The 22,280-nt window shown below is 41.2% G+C and overlaps 2 protein-coding genes across 2 annotated transcripts in view; one reads left to right on the top strand and one right to left on the bottom strand.

The window, feature by feature from the left end:
- Positions 1 to 632: 632 nt before the first annotated feature.
- Positions 633 to 12,506, bottom strand: mterf3 (mitochondrial transcription termination factor 3). The gene is made up of 7 exons (XM_061896722.1): positions 12,350 to 12,506; positions 11,985 to 12,265; positions 7,390 to 7,542; positions 4,979 to 5,316; positions 1,393 to 1,464; positions 1,168 to 1,329; positions 633 to 898 (listed from the first exon to the last, which is right to left on the bottom strand). Coding segments are annotated over exons 1-7 (1,203 nt in total). The 5' UTR covers positions 12,352 to 12,506; the 3' UTR covers positions 633 to 703.
- A 4,376-nt stretch (positions 12,507 to 16,882) lies between these two features.
- Positions 16,883 to 22,280, top strand: part of nup153 (nucleoporin 153) — a 39,223-nt gene continuing 33,825 nt past the window's right edge. The window contains exon 1 of the mRNA XM_061896720.1: positions 16,883 to 17,025. Coding sequence (XP_061752704.1) covers positions 16,900 to 17,025 — 126 coding nt within the window. The 5' untranslated portion in view covers positions 16,883 to 16,899. The remainder of the gene's footprint in view (positions 17,026 to 22,280) is intronic.

The following is a 22,280-nucleotide window of genomic DNA, read 5'->3' as shown; positions in this document are numbered from 1 at the left end:
CGTGCGAGCAGAGAGGAGCGGAAGAGCGACCTGGACTGAGGTTTTATTGAAAAATAAAGTCAAACTGCTCAAGTCATCTCCTTCCTTGGGGGTCCTGGGAACCCACAAGACGACGGCTTGAGACCGTCACAATACCGTAGCTGCGTGTGTCAAATATGAGTCATTAAATGACTCCTGCCTCCTGGTGGTAGAGGGCGCTAGTGATCCTTTTTGAGACTACTCGGCTGCAGAAGAAGTGAGAATGGGTGACGTGATATGTGCTGGGACGGATATGACGAACCTGCTGATAGCAGTTTTATAACTGGACTTTCAATCGAAGCAGCAGATAATAAAGGAAGATCTCCATCGAGACATTTGAAACTGAAGAAAGATAAGGAAGACTTCTATAAACAAGTTATCGATGCGTTTGATCAGAAGGAGCTGGCATGGATTATATTTATAAGTAAAGGTAAGACCATAATGTTTTTTTTATTAAATGTGCTTTTCATGTGGGTATCCTTACATCACACTCAAATTTTCACTGCAGGCCTTTGGTAAGTGCCGTAGTGAGAAGAGGTTTTAAATTCATTAGCGCCCCGGCGGCAATTCAAGGAAATACAGTATTTGATATATTTGGCCGCTGTAACAAGACACAAAGCAAAAGCATCTTTAATAATAATAATACTTCATATACAGCACATATTTACAGACTGGTGGTAGAGTCCTAAAGTGTCTTTTGGAACAAGCCAAAATCCTCCAAGGTGGCCTGGGCCACCTCGGTGCAGAAAGACTGGTCTCGTAGCGACACCAGGTTTTGGAGGGACACGTAGTTGGGCTGGGCGGGGTCGTACTGGTCTTTGCCCAGGTACTGCAGGAACAGGTGGCGCTCTCGTATGCGCAGAAACTTGGAGTTCAGCACCTGGAATGAAATGAAAAGTCTTTATGAGTAGGTGGACGAGAGCGAGACAGGTGAGTCGTCACGAGTAGGTGGACGAGAGCGAGACAGGTGAGTCGTCACGAGTAGGTGGACGAGAGCGAGACAGGTGAGTCGTCACGAGTAGGTGGACGAGACCGAGAGTAGGTGGACAAGAGCGAGACAGGTGAGACGTCACGAGTAGGCGGACGAGAGCGAGACAGGTGAGACGTCACGAGTAAGTGGACGAGAGCGAGACAGGTGACTAAGGTTACCTGGGGGAACTTGACGATCAGGTGGTGCGGCACCTTCATGGTGTTGTGGACAAAGTGGAAGATCTGGGTCAGCTTCTTCTTGTTGGCGGTCAGGACTTTGGGGACGACCAGGACTATGTGCTGGATCTCCTTGGTCTTGAAGCCCAGCTCCAGTTCACACACCTGCAACACGCCAGCAGGTGAAGGGTCAACAGGTGAAGGGTCAACAGGTGTGTTCTTCTTCACCTTCAGGTTCTCTTTCACGGGCTCCAAACTGCCGCACAGCAACTTGGGAAGTCGAGCCAGGATCTGACGAGTCTGCAAGGCAAGTCACACCCATACTGATACCGATTATACGTCGTCAAGGAAGTCATTAACCGATACTTGGAGCCGATAAGGGAATCGAAAAGTGGATCAATTACAGATCGAACAATGTAATGTTTCAGGGCCGATACTGATCATTACAATTTAAAGAGGTCAATAACCAATTTTTGGGGCTGATATGGGAATCAAAAAGTGTATCAATTTGACATTGAATATGTTTTCAGGGCCGATACCAATACTGATTATTAGCAGTCAAAGAGGCCGATAACAGATATCTGTAGTAGGTCAATAACAGATGTTTGGAGAAAGGTGGATCAATTATAGCTCAAATTAAGGGTTTTCCGGCCCGATACAATACCGATTATTCGTCATCAAGGAGATCAATAACCAATATTTGGCGCCGATACGGAAACCGAAAAGTGGATCAATTATAGATGAAATGAAGTTTTTTTTCAGGGCTGATACTGATTATTAGCAGTCAAGGGGGCAATAACCCATATTTAAAGACGATATGGGAATCGAGAAGTGTATCAATTTGAGATTGATTTTGTCTTCAGGGCCGATACCGATACCAGATATAAGCAGTCAAGGAGGCCGATTTAAGAGATATTTGGAGCAGAAACAAGAATAAAAAAGTGTATCAATCATAGATCAAACAATGTTTTTTTTCAGGACCGATACAGATTTTTAATCATCAAGGAGGTCACTAACCGATATTTGGTGCCAATATGGGAATCAAAAAGTGTATCAATTACAGATTAAACAATGTTATTTTTCAGGGCCAATACTGATATCAAATATTAGTAGTCAAAGGGGCGATAACTGATATTTGGAGCCGATATGGAAATCAAAAAGTAGATGAATTTGAAATTGAATGATATGTTTTCAGGGCTGATACTAATACCGATTAATAGCAGTCAAGGAGGTCAAAAACCGATATTTGGTGCCAATATGGGATTTAAAAAATGTATCAATTACAGATTAAACAATGTTATTTTTCAGGACCAATACTGGTATCGAATATTAGTAGTCAAGGGGGGCGATAACTGATATTTGGAGCCGATATGGAAATAAAAAAGTGGATGAATTTGAAATTGAATGATATGTTTCAGGGCCGATACTGATCATTACAATTTAAAGAGGTCAATAACCAATTTTTGGGGCTGATATGGGAATCAAAAAGTGTATCAATTTGACATTGAATGATATGTTTTCAGGGCCGATACCAATACTGATTAGTAGCAGTCAAAGAGGCCGATATCAGATATTCGTAGTAGATCAATAACAGATGTTTGGAGAAAGGTGGATCAATTACAGCTCAAATTAAGGGTTTTCCGGCCCGATACAATACCGATTATTCGTCATCAAGGAGATCAATAACCAATATTTGGCGCCGATACGGAAACCGAAAAGTGGATCAATTATAGATCAAATGATGTTTTTTTTCAGGGCTGATACTGATTACTAGCAGTCAAGGGGGCGATAAGCCATATTTAAAGACGATATGGGAATCGAGAAGTGTATCAATTTGAGATTGATTTTGTCTTCAGGGCCGATACCAATACCAATTATAAGCAGTCAAGGAGGCCAATTTAAGAGATATTTGGAGCAGAAACAGGAATAAAAAAAGTGTATCGATATTGATCAAACAATGTTGTTTTTCAGGACCGATACAGATTTTTAATCGTCAAGGAGGTCAATAATCGATATTTGGTGCCAATATGGGAATCAAAAAGTGTATCAATTACAGATTAAACGATTTTATTTTTCAGGGCCAATACTGATATCGAATATTAGTAGTCAAGGGGGGCGATAACTGACATTTGGAGCCGATATGGAAATCAAAAAGTGGATGAATTTGAAATTGAATGATGTTTTCAGGGCTGATACTAATACCGATTATTAGCAGTCAAGGAGGCCGATAACAGATATTTTGTGCTGATAAGGGAATCATAAAAGGGGATCAATCATAAATCAAACAATATGGTTTTTCAGGGCTGATACCGATTATTAGTAGTTAAGGACGTCGATAACCGATATTTGGCGTTGATGTGGCTATCAAAAAGTGGATCAATCATTGCTCAAACTATATGTTATTTTTCAGGTTTGATACGATACCGATTATGAGTAGTCAAGGAGGCCGATAAATGACACTTGTCTATGATATGGCAATCAAAAAGTGTATCATTCAAAGATCAAACTGTTTTGTCAGTGCTGATATCGAATATTAGTAGTCAAGGAGCTCAATAACTGATATTTGGTGTCGATATGGGAATCAAAAAGTGTATCAATTATAAATCAAATAATGTTATTTTTCAGGGCCAATACTGATACTGATTATTAGTAGTCCAGGGGGGCGATAACTGATATTTGGAGCTGATATGGAAATCAAAAAGTGGATGACTTTCAGATTGAATGATATGTTTTCAGGGCTGATATCATTACCGATTATTAGCAGTCAAGGAGGCCGATAACAGATATTTGGCGCCGATATGGGAATCGAAAAGTGGATCAATTAGAGCTCAAACTATGTGTTTTCAGGGCTGATACTGATACCGATTATTGGTAGTCAAGGAGGTCAATAACCAATATTTGGCGCTGATATGGGAATCAAAAAGTTGATCAATTATAGATGAAACTATATGTTATTTTTCATGTTTGATACGATACCGACTATGACTAGTCAAAGAGGTCAATAACCAATTTTTGGCCCTGATATGGGAATCAAAAAGTGGATCAATTACAGATCGAACTATGCCATTTTGAGGGGTTCATACTAATACCGATTATGAGTCATCAAGGAGGCTGATAAACGATACTAGTCTATGATATGGCAATGAAAAAGTGTATCAATCAAAGATCAAACTTTTTTGTCAGGGCCGATATCGAATATTCGTAGTCAAGGAGGTCAATAACTGATATTTGCAGCCGATATGGAAATCAAAAAGTGGATGAATTTCAGATTGAATGATATGTTTTCAGGGCTGATACCAATACCGTTTATTAGCAGTCAAGGAGGCCGATAACAGTTATTTGGCGCCGATATAGGAATCGAAAAGTGGATCAATTAGAGCTCAAACTGTTTTTTTCAGGGCTGATACCAATACCGATAATCAGCAGACAAGGAGGCTGATAACAGATATTTGGGCCGATATGGGAATCGAAAAGTGGATCAATTATATATGAAACTGTGTTATTTTTCAGGTTTGGTACGATACTGACTATGACTAGTCAAGGAGGTCAATAACTGATATTTTGCGCCTCAAACTATGTTGTTTTTCAGGGTTGATACTCCTACCGACTGAATAGTCGAGAAGGGTGATACGTGCTATTAGGAGGTGATATTTTCAGTGAGAGTGATATCATGTGACTTTAAAAGGTGGTCCAGGATGTTTTAGACTATATACACTGATATCACATGTGTATGTACGGTATCTGCTGATGTAGAAAAAAGAGAAAATGAGGAGTGTTGTTGAGACACAGTGTTACTGTTCAAAAGGTGACCCACGTGGGCAGCACTGAGGCCCAGGTGCTGCTGGTAGAATCCCAGGCGGTTGTCCAGCCTCTTCACACTGAAGTTGAGGAGATAAGGAGCCCTGGACACCATGGAGGCCACCTCCCCAGCAGGGAACTTCTTGGACCTCAGGTAGTGGACTCTGGCCCGCAGGTTGTCCAGGTCCTCCGTCAGGATGAAGGGGTTCAGCGAGACCACCTGACCCAGGAGCGAGTCCTCCACGCCGGTCTCCTTGAGGAAGAGCAGCCTGGGGGCCACCTGGGTGTGGAAGTCCAGCCGGAGCAGCATGGAGCCCACGTGGGGTCTCTGCTGCAGCTTCCACAGGGGGACCCCTGCCGGGAGAGGCCGGGGGAGAGAGGGCGAGAGTGGGTGAGAGAGGGTGAGAGAGGGTGAGTGAGGGTGAGAGAGGGGCCAGAGAGGGTGAGAGAGGGTGAGAGAGGAGCCAGAGAGGGTGAGAGAAAGTGAGAGAGGGTGAGCGAGGGTGAGAGAGGGGCCAGAGAGGGTGAGAGAGGGTGAGAGAGGAGCCAGAGAGGGTGAGAGAGGGTGAGAGAGGAGCCAGAGAGGGTGAGAGAGGGTGAGAGAGGAGCCAGAGAGGGTGAGACAGGATCCAGAGAGGGTGAGAGAGGGGCCAGAGAGGGTGAGAGAAAGTGAGAGAGGAGCCAGAGAGGGTGAGAGAAAGTGAGAGAGGGTGAGTGAGGGTGCGAGAGGGGCCAGAGAGGGTGAGAGAAAGTGAGAGAGGAGCCAGAGAGGGTGCGAGAGGAGCCAGAGAGGGTGAGAGAAAGTGAGAGAGGAGCCAGAGAGGGTGAGAGAAAGTGTGAGAGGAGCCAGAGAGGGTGAGAGAGGAGCCAGAGAGGGTGAGAGAGGAGCCAGAGAGGGTGAGAGAGGAGCCAGAAAGGGTGAGAGAGGGGCCAGAGAGGGTGAGAGAGGAGCCAGAGAGGGTGAGACAGGATCCAGAGAGGGTGAGAGAGGGGCCAGAGAGGGTGAGGCAGGATCCAGAGAGGGTGAGAGAGGGGCCAGAGAGGGTGAGAGAGGAGCCAGAGAGGGTGAGAGAAAGTGAGAGAGGAGCCAGAGAGGGTGAGAGAGGAGCCAGAGAGGGTGAGAGAGGAGCCAGAGAGGGTGAGAGAGGATGAGAAGGGGGAGAGAGGGTGAGAGAGGAGCCACAGAGGGTGAGAGAAAGTGAGAGAGGGTGAGAGAGAGTGAGAGAGGAGCCAGAAAGTGTGAGAGAGGGTGACAGGAGCCAGAGAAGGTGAGAGAGGAGGCAGAGAGGGTGAGACAGGATCCAGAGAGGGTGAGAGAGGGGCCAGAGAGGGTGAGACAGGATCCAGAGAGGGCGAGAGAGGGGCCAGAGAGGGTGAGAGAGGAGCCAGAGAGGGTGAGAGAAAGTGAGAGAGGAGCCAGAGAGGGTGAGAGATGAGCCAGAAAGGGTGAGAGAGGATGAGAAGGGGGAGAGAGGGTGAGAGAGGAGCCACAGAGGGTGAGAGAAAGTGAGAGAGGGTGAGAGAGAGTGAGAGAGGAGCCAGAAAGGGTGAGAGAGGGTGACAGGAGCCAGAGAAGGTGAGAGAGGAGGCAGAGGGTGAGAGAAGAGCCAGAGAGGGTGAGAGAAAGTGAGAGAGAGTGAGAGAGGGTGAGAGAAAGTGAGAGAGAGAGTGAGAGAGGAGCCAGAGAGGGTGAGAGAAAGTGAGAGAGAGTGAGAGAGGGTGAGAGAAAGTGAGAGAGAGTGAGAGAGGGTGAGAGAAAGTGAGAGAGAGTGAGAGAGGAGCCAGAGAGGGTGAGATAAAGTTAGACAGGGTGAGAGAGGAGCCAGAGAGGGTGAGAGAAAGTTAGACAGGGTGAGAGAGGAGCCAGAGAGGGTGAGAGAAAGTTAGACAGGGTGAGAGAGGAGCCAGAGAGGGTGAGAGAGGAGGCAGAGAGGGTGAGAGAAAGGGAGAGAGGAGCCACAGAGGGTGAAAGAAAGAGAGAGCCAGAGATGGGTTAGAGAGGGTGAGAGAGGGTGAGAGAAAGTGAGAGAGGAGCCAGAGAGGGTGAAAGAAAGAGACAGAGAGGAGCCAGAGATGGGTGAGAGAGGGTGAGAGAAAGTGAGAGAGGAGCCAGAGAGGGTGAAAGAAAGAGAGCCAGAGATGGGTTAGAGAAGGTGAGAGAAAGTGAGAGAAAGTGAGAGAGGAGCCAGAGAGGGTGAAAGAAAGAGAGCGCCAGAGATGGGTTAGAGAGGGTGAGAGAGGGTGAGAGAAAGTGAGAGAGGAGCCAGAGAGGGTGAAAGAAAGAGAGCCAGAGAGGGTGAGAGAAAGTGAGAGAGGAGCCAGAGAGGGTGAAAGAAAGAGAGAGGAGCCAGAGATGGGTGAGAGAGAGTGACAAAGGGTGAGAGAAGAGTCAGAAAGGGTGAGAAAGGATGACCATGCCGGACGTACCCATCTGCACCAGCTTGGTCAGGGTCTCTGAGTGGTCCACATAGTCCTGGAGGGAGGTGGAGGTGGGCGGGATGGGAGGTGGGAGGAGCATGTTAACTGCCTCCTCATCGCTGATCTCATCCAACGCCCTCGGGGCACTCACAGCATCCAAGTCTACAACAAACACCTGTTTACTCACAAGTCAAACACCTGTTTACTCACAAGTCAAACACCTGTTTACTCACAAGTCAAACACCTGTTTACTCACAAGTCAAACACCTGTTTACTCACAAGTCAAACACCTGTTTACTCACAAGTCAAACACCTGTTTACTCACAAGTCAAACACCTGTTTACTCACAAGTCAAACACCTGTTTACTCACAAGTCAAACACCCGTTTACTCACAAGTCAAACACCCGTTTACTCACAAGTCAAACACCCGTTTACTCACAAGTCAAACACCCGTTTACTCACAAGTCAAACACCCGTTTACTCAAAAGTCAAACACCCGTTTACTCACAAGTCAAACACCCGTTTACTCACAAGTCAAACACCCGTTTACTCACAAGTCAAACACCCGTTTACTCACAAGTCAAACTCATGTTTACTCACAAGTCAAACACCTGTTTACTCACAAGTCAAACACCTGTTTACTCACAAGTCAAACTCCTGTTTACTCACAAGTCAAACACCTGTTTACTCACAAGTCAAACTCCTGTTTACTCACAAGTCAAACACCTGTTTACTCACAAGTCAAACACCTGTTTACTCACAAGTCAAACACCTGTTTACTCACAAGTCAAACTCCTGTTTACTCACAAGTCAAACACCTGTTTACTCACAAGTCAAACACCTGTTTACTCACAAGTCAAACTCATGTTTACTCACAAGTCAAACACCTGTTTACTCACAAGTCAAACACCTGTTTACTCACAAGTCAAACGCCTCTTTACTCACAAGTCAAACACCTGTTTACTCAAGTCAAACTCATGTTTACTCACAAGTCAAACACCTGTTTACTCACAAGTCAAACACCTGTTTACTCACAAGTCAAACACCTGTTTACTCACAAGTCAAACACCTGTTTACTCACAAGTCAAACACCTGTTTACTCACAAGTCAAACTCCTGTTTACTCACAAGTCAAACACCTGTTTACGCACAAGTCAAACACCTGTTTACTCACAAGTCAAACACCTGTTTACTCACAAGTCAAACACCTGTTTACTCACAAGTCAAACACCTGTTTACTCACAAGTCAAACACCTCTTTACTCACAAGTCAAACACCTGTTTACTCACAAGTCAAACACCTGTTTACTCACAAGTCAAACACCTGTTTACTCACAAGTCAAACACCTGTTTACTCAAGTCAAACTCCTGTTTACTCACAAGTCAAACACCTGTTTACTCACAAGTCAAACACCTGTTTACGCACAAGTCAAACTCCTGTTTACTCACAAGTCAAACACCTGTTTACTCACAAGTCAAACACCTGTTTACGCACAAGTCAAACTCCTGTTTACTCACAAGTCAAACTCCTGTTTACTCAAGTCAAACACCTGTTTACTCACAAGTCAAACACCTGTTTACTCACAAGTCAAACACCTGTTTACTCACAAGTCAAACACCTGTTTACTCACAAGTCAAACACCTCTTTACTCACAAGTCAAACACCTGTTTACTCACAAGTCAAACTCCTGTTTACTCACAAGTCAAACACCTGTTTACTCACAAGTCAAACACCTCTTTACTCACAAGTCAAACACCTGTTTACTCACAAGTCAAACACCTGTTTACTCACAAGTCAAACACCTGTTTACTCACAAGTCAAACACCTGTTTACTCACAAGTCAAACACCTGTTTACTCACAAGTCAAACTCCTGTTTACTCACAAGTCAAACACCTGTTTACTCACAAGTCAAACACCTCTTTACTCACAAGTCAAACACCTGTTTACTCACAAGTCAAACACCTGTTTACTCACAAGTCAAACTCCTGTTTACTCACAAGTCAAACACCTGTTTACTCACAAGTCAAACACCTGTTTACGCACAAGTCAAACTCCTGTTTACTCACAAGTCAAACACCTGTTTACTCACAAGTCAAACTCCTGTTTACTCAAGTCAAACACCTGTTTACTCACAAGTCAAACACCTGTTTACTCACAAGTCAAACACCTGTTTACTCACAAATCAAACACCTGTTTACTCACAAGTCAAACACCTGTTTACTCACAAGTCAAACACCTCTTTACTCACAAGTCAAACACCTGTTTACTCACAAGTCAAACACCTGTTTACTCACAAGTCAAACTCCTGTTTACTCACAAGTCAAACACCTGTTTACTCACAAGTCAAACACCTGTTTACGCACAAGTCAAACTCCTGTTTACTCACAAGTCAAACACCTGTTTACTCACAAGTCAAACTCCTGTTTACTCAAGTCAAACACCTGTTTACTCACAAGTCAAACACCTCTTTACTCACAAGTCAAACACCTGTTTACTCACAAGTCAAACACCTGTTTACTCACAAGTCAAACACCTGTTTACTCACAAGTCAAACTCCTGTTTACTCACAAGTCAAACACCTGTTTACTCACAAGTCAAACTCCTGTTTACTCAAGTCAAACACCTGTTTACTCACAAGTCAAACTCCTGTTTACTCACAAGTCAAACACCTGTTTACTCACAAGTCAAACACCTGTTTACGCACAAGTCAAACTCCTGTTTACTCACAAGTCAAACACCTGTTTACTCACAAGTCAAACTCCTGTTTACTCAAGTCAAACACCTGTTTACTCACAAGTCAAACACCTGTTTACTCACAAGTCAAACACCTGTTTACTCACAAATCAAACACCTGTTTACTCACAAGTCAAACACCTGTTTACTCACAAGTCAAACACCTCTTTACTCACAAGTCAAACACCTGTTTACTCACAAGTCAAACACCTGTTTACTCACAAGTCAAACTCCTGTTTACTCACAAGTCAAACACCTGTTTACTCACAAGTCAAACACCTGTTTACGCACAAGTCAAACTCCTGTTTACTCACAAGTCAAACACCTGTTTACTCACAAGTCAAACTCCTGTTTACTCAAGTCAAACACCTGTTTACTCACAAGTCAAACACCTCTTTACTCACAAGTCAAACACCTGTTTACTCACAAGTCAAACACCTGTTTACTCACAAGTCAAACTCCTGTTTACTCACAAGTCAAACACCTGTTTACTCACAAGTCAAACACCTGTTTACTCACAAGTCAAACTCCTGTTTACTCAAGTCAAACACCTGTTTACTCACAAGTCAAACACCTGTTTACTCACAAGTCAAACACCTGTTTACCTTTAATTGAAGAAAATTGTATTTCAATACTTTTGAATCATTTACTTGCTGCAAATACTTATTTTTTTTTAAAGCAAATTTTGTTTTGCCTGAAAAACATTTTTTTTCAACTTGCAAATATATTTTTTTACATGCATAAAATTGTTTTAATTGCAACTATTTATATTTGATTTTTTACTAGCAAATCATTTTACTACTAAATATCGTTTTTAGAAAATGAAAAATTTAAGACAATTATTTCGACAATTGCACATTTTATCTTTACTTGCAGAATTGTTTTTCTATACTTGCAAATCGTTGACGTATTTCCTTGAATTGCCGCTAATAAATTCAAAACCTCTTCTCAGGCCGGCGTTTACCAAAGGCATGCGGTAAATTTAGGCCTGCGCTTATAAATTTGAGTGTGATGTAAGGATACCATCATGAAAAGCACATTTAATAAAATACCTTTACTTATAAATGAAGTCCATGTGCAGCTCCTTCTGATCAAAAGTGTCGATAACTTGTTTATAGAAGTCTTCCTTATCTTTCTTCAGTTTTAAAAGTCTCTCTGTCTCGATGGAGATATTCCTTTATTACCTCCTGCTTTGATTGAAAGTCCAGTTTAGAAAACTGTTTTATTTTAGATATGTAATCCTCCATGTTAAAAGTGCAAGCGAGAGGAAAAAATAAACTCTTGCTGCTTGTTGTCACTTCTTCTGCAGCCGAGTAGTCGCAAGAAGGATCACTAGCGCCCTCTACCACCAGGAGGCGGGAGTCATTTAATGACTCATATTTGACACACGCAGCTACGGTATATTAATAAAACATAGCTGCTTACTGTTCTTTTTAGCATATTCAATAGCTTGGACCTTAAATCCTACTGAATAGCTCTTAATCTTCTTCCCTTTATGCGATTTCAAATGATTGAAATCAGCCTCCTCCATTTTGAAAATGATGACAGGTGAAGTGTCACTCGTGACGTGACGAGTTTGACCCGGTGGAAATTCTAGGCATATGCTAATTATTTGGCGAAACGAGTTCGACCCGGCGGAAATTCTAGACATGCGCTAATAAAAGTCATATTTTGCGAAACGAGTTTGACCTGGCAGGCGCATACTATATACCTGGCGGCAATTCAAGGAAATACGGTAAATTGTTTTGTTTCTTTACTTATATTCTTTATAATTGAAGCATACAATTTGTTTACTAACAAATCATTGGACGTAAGCAAAAATATGTTCGTGCAATCTCCCGCCATTGTAATATTAGCCACTGAGGTGTACCTAATGATGTATTCTGTTGTCCAGCATCCTCAATTAGTGTTAATTGATGCACATCAGTTGTGGCCAAATAGTCCGCTTGACGTCTGGCAGTCACGTGGCTGTACGAGCGGGTCTGCTGCGTCCAGATGTGGCCTGGCGGAGGTCGACTTGGAGTCCAAGTGGTGTATGAAGGAGAAGCCAGTCGCGTTGGGAATGTGCAGCAAAGCCGAACTTGTGTGCGGGACTTGAAGGCGAGGAGAAGTGTGCGTGTCACACAGGAGGAGCCCGCCATCTTGCTGCTCCTGACGGACACACAGGAGGAGTTGTTTACGTTACACTAAAGGACGCATTATTGTAAAGACACAGCCATTCAAGTCGGTACTCACATTTAGAGTAAGGATTAACTTATATTTCCAGACATATTTTGTAAATGTTCCGCGACGTCAAAAACACTTGATGCCGCCACGAGCTCCGACCCGGAAGTGCGTAACAAGCCCGGATGTACACTTGTAACATGTAAAGCCAACGGACTAACAAAATATAAAACATTATATATAAACATTGTACAATATTCTATATTTGATATATAAATAAATATATAAATATATTTGTTTATATATTTTAATACATAAGTTTTAGCATTGAAAACCTTACTGACTTCATTGGGCGAGCTCCGACCGGAAGTGCGTACACAAGCCCGGATGTACACTTGTAACATGTAAAGCCGACGGACTAACAAAATATAAAACATTATATATAAACATTATACAATATCATATATTTGATATATAAATAATTATATAAATTTATTTGTTTATATATTTTAATATACAAGTTTTAGCATTGAAAACCTTACTGACTTCATTGGCCGAGCTCCGACCGGAAGTGCGTACACAGGCCCGGATGTACACTTGTAACATGTTTCCATCCATCCATCCATCTTCTTCCGCTTATCCGAGGTCGGGTCGCGGGGGCAACAGCCTAAGCAGGGAAACCCCGACTGGCATTCCCAGGCCAGCCGGGAGACATAGTATTCCCAACGTGTCCTGGGTCTTCCCCGTGGCCTCCTATCGGTTGGACGTGCCCTAAACACCTCCCTAGGGAGGCGTTCTGGTGGCATTGTAACAAACACTACAGCCTATTTGACTACATTTCCCACAATTCCTTTGGGCGCTAGCCACCGTGCTGGATGACAGCTTTCCGGCGCCAACAGCTACAAATAGAGTATTAAAATAATAAAAAATAACATTAATAGACAAGGGCTTCACGGTGGCAGAGGGGTTAGTGCGTCTGCCTCACAATACGAAGGTCCTGCCGTCCTGGGTTCAAATCCAGGCTCGGGATATTTCTGTATGGAGTTTGCATGTTCTCCCAGTGACTTAGTGGGTTCTACTCCGGGTACTCCGGCTTCCTCCCACCTCCAAAGACATGCACCTGGGGATAGGCCCCTCCCATCTCCAAAGACATCCACCTGGGGATAGGCCCCTCCCACCTCCAAAGACATGAACCTGGGGATAGGCCCCTCCCACCTCCAAAGACATGCACCTGGGGATAGGCCCCTCCTACCTCCAAAGACATGCACCTGGGGATAGGCCCCTCCCACCTCCAAACACATACACCTAGGGATAGGCCCCTCCCACCTCCAAAGACATGCACCTGGGGATAGGCCCCTCCCACCTCCAAAGATATGCACCTGGGGATAGGCCCCTCCCACCTCCAAAGACATGCACCTGGGGATAGGCCCCTCCCACCTCCAAAGACATGCACCTGGGGATAGGCCCCTCCCACCTCCTAAGACATGCACCTGGGGATAGGCCCCTCCCACCTCCAAAGACATGCACCTGGGGATAGGTTGATTGGCAACACTAAATGGTCCCTAGTGTGTGAATGTTGTCTGTCTATCTGTGTTGGCCCTGCGATGTGGTAGCGATTTGTCCAGGGTGTACCCCGCCTTCCGCCCGACTGTAGCTGAGATAGGCGCCAGCGCCCCCCGCGACCCCGAAAGGGAATAAGCGGTAAGAAATGGATGGATGGATGGATTCGAATTAGCTAGTTTTTCCCTTCATTTTTTTCGGTTGAATTTTGAATTTTAAAGAGTCGGGATTAAAGATGAACTATGTTTCAAAATTAAATTTTCATTTTTTTTCGTGATTTTCTCCTCTTTTAAACCGGTCAATTAAGTGTTTTTTTCATCATTTATCCTCTACAAAAAACCTTCTGTAAAAGGGAAAAAAAATGTACGACGGAATGACTGACAGAAATAGCACTTTTTATATATATATATATATATATATATATATACATATATATATATTAGGGATGCACCGATTAATCGGTAACCGAATATATTCGGCCGAATATGGCAAAAAAAGCCACATTCGGTCTTCGGTGGAATGAGTTAAGAACAAGGCCGAATAGTGGCGTGTGACGCAATTTTTTGACGCGGTGACGCAATCAACCAACGTGCAGTGACGTTGGGATATGTTGTGTACCTGTATAAGTGTATGAGGTTACAAGCACACACTTATTGAGATTTAGTGGGGCCTCTGTTTACATTATTAGCCTGTTGTGCAGGCTACCTGTGTAAGTGTATGAGGTTACAAGCACACACTTAATTGAGATTTACTTGAGCCTTCTGTTTACATTATTAGCCTGTTGTGTAGGCTACCTGTATAAGTGTATGAGGTTACAAGCACACACTTAATTGAGATTTACTTGAGCCTTCTGTTTACATTATTAGCATATCTACTGTGGCTAAGCAGACTTTTGCCAAAAGGACAATCATTCATTTGTTGTGGGTTTATCCACTTTAATGCACTTTATTTTTTTGGAATGCATGTTTTGTTTGAAGGCCACCTGGGGATACTGTGCTTTTTTTGAAAAGCAAAGACTACTGGAATATTAAAAAAATGTCAATATTCAATAAAAAAAATACTTTATTTGAAAAACATGTCTAAATATTTATTCTAGGCTATTTATGCAATATTAAAAAAATGGTGAAAAACTGCATTCATTATTCGGTATTCGGCCAAGCGTTTAAGTTTTATTCGGCTTCGGCTTAGGCCACAAATTTTCATTTCGGTGCATCCCTAGTCTAAACATATCCAGATATTAAAAAAAGGCCGTATCGCCCAGCACTAACTCCTTCTATTACCAACCCGCGTATCTAGACCCGCATGCAGCTCTTTAGCGCCGCCCTAGTGGCTCTCTGGAGCTTTTTCAAAAATGTATAAAAAATGGAAAAAGATGAGGGGAAAAATATATTGTTTGTTTTAATATTGTTTGTGTAGGAGGACAAACATGACACAAACCTCCCTAATTGTTATAAAGCACACTATTTCTATTAAAAATGCTTCGCTTATTCGAATATTTGGGGAGCACCGTTTTGTTTTACTAATTTTGCCGGTCTTTGAACTCAGCGTGGTTTGTTTACATGTACAACTTTCTCCGACTTTCTGTCTCATTTTGTCCACCAAACTTTTAATGCTGTGTGTGAATGCACAAAGGTGAGTTTTGTTGCATTTATTGACTTGTGTGGAATGCTAATCAGGCATATTTGGTCACTGCATGACTGCAAACTGCAAAAGGACAATAATTCATTTGTTGTGGGTTTATCCACTTTAATGCACTTTGTTTTTTTTGGAATGCATGTTTTGTTTGAAGGCCTAATATTAATGAAAAATGTTGTGCTTTTTTTGAAAAGCAAAGGCTACTGGAATATTTAAAAAATGTCAATATTCAATAAAAAAATACTTTATTTGAAAAACATGTCTAAATATTTATTCTAGGCTATTTATGCAATATAAAAAAATGGTGAAAAACTGCATTCATAATTCGGTATTCGGCCAATCGTTTAAGTTTTATTCGGCTTTGGCTTCGGCCACAAATTTTCATTTCGGTGCATCCCCAGTCTAAACATATCCAGATATTAAAAAAAGGCCGTATCGCCCAGCACTAACTCCTTCTATTACCAACCCGCGTATCTAGACCCGCATGCAGCTCTTAAGGGCCGCCCTAGTGGCTCTCTGGCGCTATTTCAAAAATGTATAAAAAATGGAAAAAGATGAGGGGAAAAATATATTGTTTGTTTTAATATTGTTTGTGTAGGAGGACAAACATGACACAAACCTCCCTAATTGTTATAAAGCACACTATTTCAATTAAAAATGCTTCGCTTATTCGAATATTTGGCGAGCACCGTTTTGTTTTACTAATTTTGCCGGTCTTTGAACTCAGCGTGGTTTGTTTACATGTACAACTTTCTCTGACTTTCCGTCTCATTTTGTCCACCAAACTTTTAATGCTGTGTGTGAATGCACAAAGGTGAGTTTTGTTGAATTTATTGACTTGTGTGGAATGCTAATCAGGCATATTTGGTCACTGCATGACTGCAAACTGCAAAAGGACAATAATTCATTTGTTGTGGGTTTATCCACTTTAATGCACTTTATTTTTTGGGGGAATGCATGTTTTGTTTGAAGGCCTAATATAAATGAAAAACTTTGTGCTTTTTTTTGAAAAGCAAAGGCTACTGGAATATTAAAAAAAATGTCAATATTCAATAAAAAAATACTTTATTTGAAAAACATGTCTAAATATTTATTCTAGGCTATTTATGCAATATAAAAAAATTGTGAAAAACTGCATTCATTATTCGGTATTCGGCCTTCGGCCAAGCGTTTAAGTTTTATTCGGCTATATATATATATATATATATATATATATATATATATATATATATATATATTTATTACAGGTAAATTAAGCAAATTGGCTATTTCTTGCAATTTATTTAAGTGTGTATCAAACTGGTAGCCCCTCGCATTAATCAGTACCCAAGAAGTAGCTCTTGGTTTCAAAAAGGTTGCTGACCCCTGCCTATAGCATTATGGACTACATTTCCCATAATTCCTTTGGGCGCTAGCCACCGTGCTGGATGACAGCTATCCGGCGCCAACAGCTCCAGACTCACAACGCAAGAGTCATGGCGGCCACGGGTGGAGGGAAAATCCGAAGCAGGAGATATCACGTCGCCTCTAAGCCCTACGCCAAGAGCAAGCAGGTAAACTTGTGGCAACTTCTCGCACCTTGGAAGCCGGCACGACAACGCCGCTTTTTCTCCCCTTCCCGCTGATGTTTTTGTTGGAAGTTGGGAAGACATTTCATGGCCTACTTTGTGTAGCGCTCGTGGCCTCCACGCGCTGCTAGCTGGCTAGCATCACTAGCACGGGCGCCGATGCTAACGAGCTAGCACGCTAGATATTTCGCCCGGGTTGACAACAGGCACGGCGGGGACTATTGTATTTTTTTGCAGGGGACCGACTACGCCGACCGTGGTGGCGCGCGAGTGCGCCTGCGCCACTACGGCACAACACGTTGCCGCTCGTAAAGTCAGCGGAAAGAAAGGAAGTGGGGGGAAAGTCGTGCCGAGCTAACAGGCGCTAGCTAGCACCGATGCTAGCGAGCTAACGCGCACATTTCGCCCGGGTTGACAGCACGAACGGCGGGGACATTTGTATTGTTTTAGAGGGGACGGTGGTGACGCGCGAGTGCGCCTGCGTCACCCCGGCATAGCAAGTTGCCGCTCGTAAAGTCAGCGGAAAGAAGGGACGCGGGGGGGAAAGTGGAGCCCAGCTAACAGGCTAACGCATTGTTGTCCTCGCCTCTACCTGTCTGCGGGGATACACGCGCTGCTTTTCGGCTCGGCACCCGAGTGAGCCTTCGGGTGGATTTAGTGAAAGTTGGGCAGGCTAATGTTAGTCAAATATTTGCGCAGGAGGCATCTGTAGTCACCTGAACACCTGAGTTCATCCACTCTTGTTAACTATTATAGAATCTATAATAATATAATCACATATATGTTTGTTATTCACATGTGAATAATGCTGTATATTACACTGTATTTGTTATTCACATGTGAATAATGCTGTGTAATAGGCTGTATTTATGTTATTCACATGTGAATAATGATGTATAATAGACTGTATTTATATTATTCACATGTGAATAATATAATAGACTGTATTTATATTATTCACATGTGAATAATGCTGTATAATAGACTGTTATTTACATGTGAATAATGCTGTATAATAGACTATTTATGCTATTCACATATGAATAATGCTGTATAATAGATTTTATTTATGTCATTCACATGTGAATAATGCTGTATAAACGACTGTATTTGTTATTCACATGTGAATAATGCTGTGTAATAGGCTGTATTTATGTTATTCACATGTGAATAATGATGTATAATAGACTGTATTTATATTATTCACATGTGAATAATATAATAGACTGTATTTATATTATTCACATGTGAATAATGCTGTATAATAGACTGTTATTTACATGTGAATAATGCTGTATAATAGACTATTTATGCTATTCACATATGAATAATGCTGTATAATAGATTTTATTTATGTCATTCACATGTGAATAATGCTGTATAAACGACTGTATTTGTTATTCACATGTGAATAATGCTGTGTAATAGGCTGTATTTATGTTATTCACATGTGAATAATGATGTATAATAGACTGTATTTATATTATTCACATGTGAATAATATAATAGACTGTATTTATATTATTCACATGTGAATAATGCTGTATAATAGACTGTTATTTACATGTGAATAATGCTGTATAATAGACTGTATTTATGCTATTCACATATGAATAATGCTGTATAATAGACTGTATATTATTCACATGTGAGTAATGCTGTATAATAGACTGTATATATATTATTCACATGTGAATAATGCTGTATAAACGACTGTATTTGTTATTCACATGTGAATAATGCTGTATAATAGGCTGTATTTATGTTATTCACATGTGAATAATGATTTATGATAGACTTTATTTATATTATTCACATGTGAATAATGCTGTATAATAGACTGTATTTATATTATTCACATGTGAATAATGCTGTATAATAGACTGTATATATATTATTCACATGTGAATAATGCTGTATAAACGACTGTATTTGTTATTCACATGTGAATAATGCTGTATAATAGGCTGTATTTATGTTATTCACATGTGAATAATGATTTATGATAGACTTTATTTATATTATTCACATGTGAATAATGCTGTATAATAGACTGTATTTATGCTATTCACATGTGAATAATGCTGTATAATAGACTGTATTTATATTATTCACATGTGAATAATGCTGTATAATAGACTATTTATATTATTCACATGTGAATAATGCTGAATAATAGATTGTATTTATGCTATTCACATGTGAGTAATGCTGTATAATGGGCTATTTATTTATATTTACATGTGAATAATGCTGTATAATAGACTGTAGTTACATTATTCACATGTGAATAATGCTGAAAAATAGACTGTATTTATATTATTCTCATGGGGCGGTATAGCTCGGTTGGTAGGAACCTAAGGGTTGCAGGTTCGATCCCTGCTTTCGCCATCCTAGTCACTGCCGTTGTGTCCTTGGGCAAGACACTTTACTCAACTGCTCCCAGTGCCACCCACACTGGTTTATATGTAAAAATTAGATATTGGGTTTCACTATGTAAAGCGCTTTGAGTCACTAGAGAAAAAGCGCTACATAAAATGTAATTCACTTCACTTCACGTCATGTGAATAATGCTGAAAAATAGACTGTATTTATATTATTCACATGTGAATAATGCTGTATAATAGACTGTATTTATGTTATTCACATGTGAATAATGCTGTATAATAGACTGTATTTATGTTATTCATATGTGAACAATGCTGTATAATAGACTGTATTTATATTATTCATATGTGAATAATGCTGTATAATAGACTGTATTTATGTTATTCATATGTGAATAATGCTGTATAATAGACTGTATTTATATTATTCATATGTGAATAATGCTGTATAATAGACTGTATTTATGTTATTCATATGTGAATAATGCTGTATAATAGACTGTATTTATATTATTCACATGTAAAAAATACCTAAATGTTCATTGTCTATTATGAGCGAACTGTGGTGCCAAATTTCCCTTAGGGATCAATAAAGTACTTTCTATTCTATCTATCTATTCTATCGCGATTGAATTTTACTTACATTTCCTTCTCTATAAATCAAATGTTTCTGTGGATCGGTCACAAAGTCACTCAAAATACGACAAATTATCAATCAACAGTGGTTCTCACACTTTGTTTTTCACAAAGTAGCACCTCAGCAAACGCTTGGCTCTCCAAGTGCCACTGTAATGACCAATATTTAAATACTGTCGCCTAGTAGCCCTAAGCATTCATTAAAAACAAGTATGTTCAATATTTTTTGGCCCACCGTAATGTTACACAGTTTGAACAGTTACACTCTGTTTGACTATTTAATGGAGTAATTCTATGGTATACCACTAGATGGACGCTGCCAGATTAGACCTTCAAATGTTAAATAGTATGTGACCAGGTTTCTAATTAGTATTGTTTTGAGTTATGGCATTGATGGATTTTAGTTTGAGACCCCAAAGATGCTCACCATGCATTGTTTGTTTGCACCGTGTAGTCACAACTTTAGCTTTGGCCTGGACAATCAATACAAATCTTGCCTGTACATGGACCATAGTCATGTGATTGTTTACATAACAACTCCACAAGTCTGGCTGTCTATTTCCACGCCATGTTGTTGTCCCACGAGAGATGTTTCACTCAGAATTGGACTTACTTCCTGTTAAAGGGGTCATGTTTTGATTGTTTTCTGACATGTAAACCATCAGGGGTTCTTAAACCCGCGGCCCAACTTTTCCACTACCGTCGCAGTCTTACTCTTGATCTGAATCATATCTAATAATTAGATGAGGTGTGAATGCTCCAATGCTGAAGTTGAAGTGAAATGCTGACAGAATGTAGTAGGAATGTAAGAATAGTTTGAATGTTGAAGAGTTTGAATTTCCAGGAAAAACTGAATTTGGTCTGGAACTTGGGAAAGTGTTAGTGGGTTGAGTTGAATGTGTTGAAAGTGAAATGGTTGGAATAGGTTGAAAAATGTGCAAATTGTGGAAGTTCAAAAAAATTGAAAATTTTTTTTGCTAGGGGAAAATGTCCCTGAACACAGGGAATTCTTGAAAAGCCGGGAATTAAAAGAATGATTGTTGAAGGAGAGCACACAATTTTGAACAGGCCGAATATTTTGGAGTTGGAACGGTTTGAATCGGATGAAAAATGTTGGAATTGTGGAAACTTTGAAAAATGTCCCTTTATTTTCTATAAGAATTTCATGGACATTTGAGAATTTTGGGAAAAGCGGGAACTTTTGGGAAAATGTTAAAGGCCTACTGAAATGAGATGTTCTTATTTAAACGGGAATAGCAGGTCCATTCTATGTGTCATACTTCATCATTTTGTGATATTGCCATATTTTTGCTGAAAGGATTTAGTAGAGAACATCAACGATAAAGTTTGCAACTTTTGGTCGCTAATAAAAAAGCCTTGCCTTTACCGGAAGTAGCCGACGATGACGTCACTGGTGTGAGGGCTTCTCACATCCTCACATTGTTTATAATGGGAGCCTCCAGCATCAAGAGCTATTCGGACCGTGAAAGCGACTATTTCCCCATTAATTGGAGCGAGGATGAAAGATTTGCGGATGAGGATATTGATAGTGAAAGACTAGAAGAAAACATTTTTTAAAAAGGCGATTGCATTGGGGGCGATTCAGATGTTTTTAGACACATTTACTAGGATAATTCTGGGAAATCCCTTATCTTTCTATTGTGTTGCTAGTGTTTTAGTAAGTATAGTACCTGATAGTCGGAGGGGTGTGTTGACGCCAGTCTCTGAGAGAAGTCCCGGCAGCTGCATGGACGGCGCGAGCTCCACTGATCTCCGGTAAGAGGCGACTTTTTACCACAATTTTCTCACCGAAACCTGCCGGTTGACAAGTGGTCGGGAACCATGTTCGCTTGACCGCTCTGATCCATAGTAAAGCTTCACCTCCGGGAGTTTTAAACAAGGAAATACCGTGTGTTTGTGTGGCTAAAGGCTAAAGCTTTCCACTTCCATCTTTCTTCTTTGACGTCTCCATTATTAATTGAACAAATTGCGAAAGATTTAGCAACACAGATGTCCAAAATACTGTGGAATTGCGCGATGAAAAGAGACAACTTTTAGCCGCAAGTGGTGCTGGCCAATATGTCCGCTCCAACCAATAACGTCACAAACACGTGTCATCATTCCGCGACGTTTACAACAGGAAACTCCGCGGGATATTTAAAATTGTAATTTAGTAAACTAAACCGGCCGTATTGGCATGTGTTGCAATGTTAATAT

This window comes from Nerophis ophidion, linkage group LG04, assembly GCF_033978795.1.
Source record: "Nerophis ophidion isolate RoL-2023_Sa linkage group LG04, RoL_Noph_v1.0, whole genome shotgun sequence".
Taxonomy (NCBI): Eukaryota; Metazoa; Chordata; class Actinopteri; order Syngnathiformes; family Syngnathidae; genus Nerophis; species Nerophis ophidion.
The sequence above is the reverse complement of the archived record's forward strand: the minus strand, read 5'-3'. Positions and strand labels throughout refer to the sequence as shown.

Excerpts from the sequence above, each read along its gene's own strand:
- mterf3 (XM_061896722.1), bottom strand. Across the intron at positions 1,330-1,392 it reads CCGTGAAAGAGAACCTGAAG|GTGTGTGAACTGGAGCTGGG; the intron begins GTGAAGAAGAAC and ends GGCGTGTTGCAG. Across the intron at positions 899-1,167 it reads TGATCGTCAAGTTCCCCCAG|GTGCTGAACTCCAAGTTTCT; the intron begins GTAACCTTAGTC and ends ATTTCATTCCAG.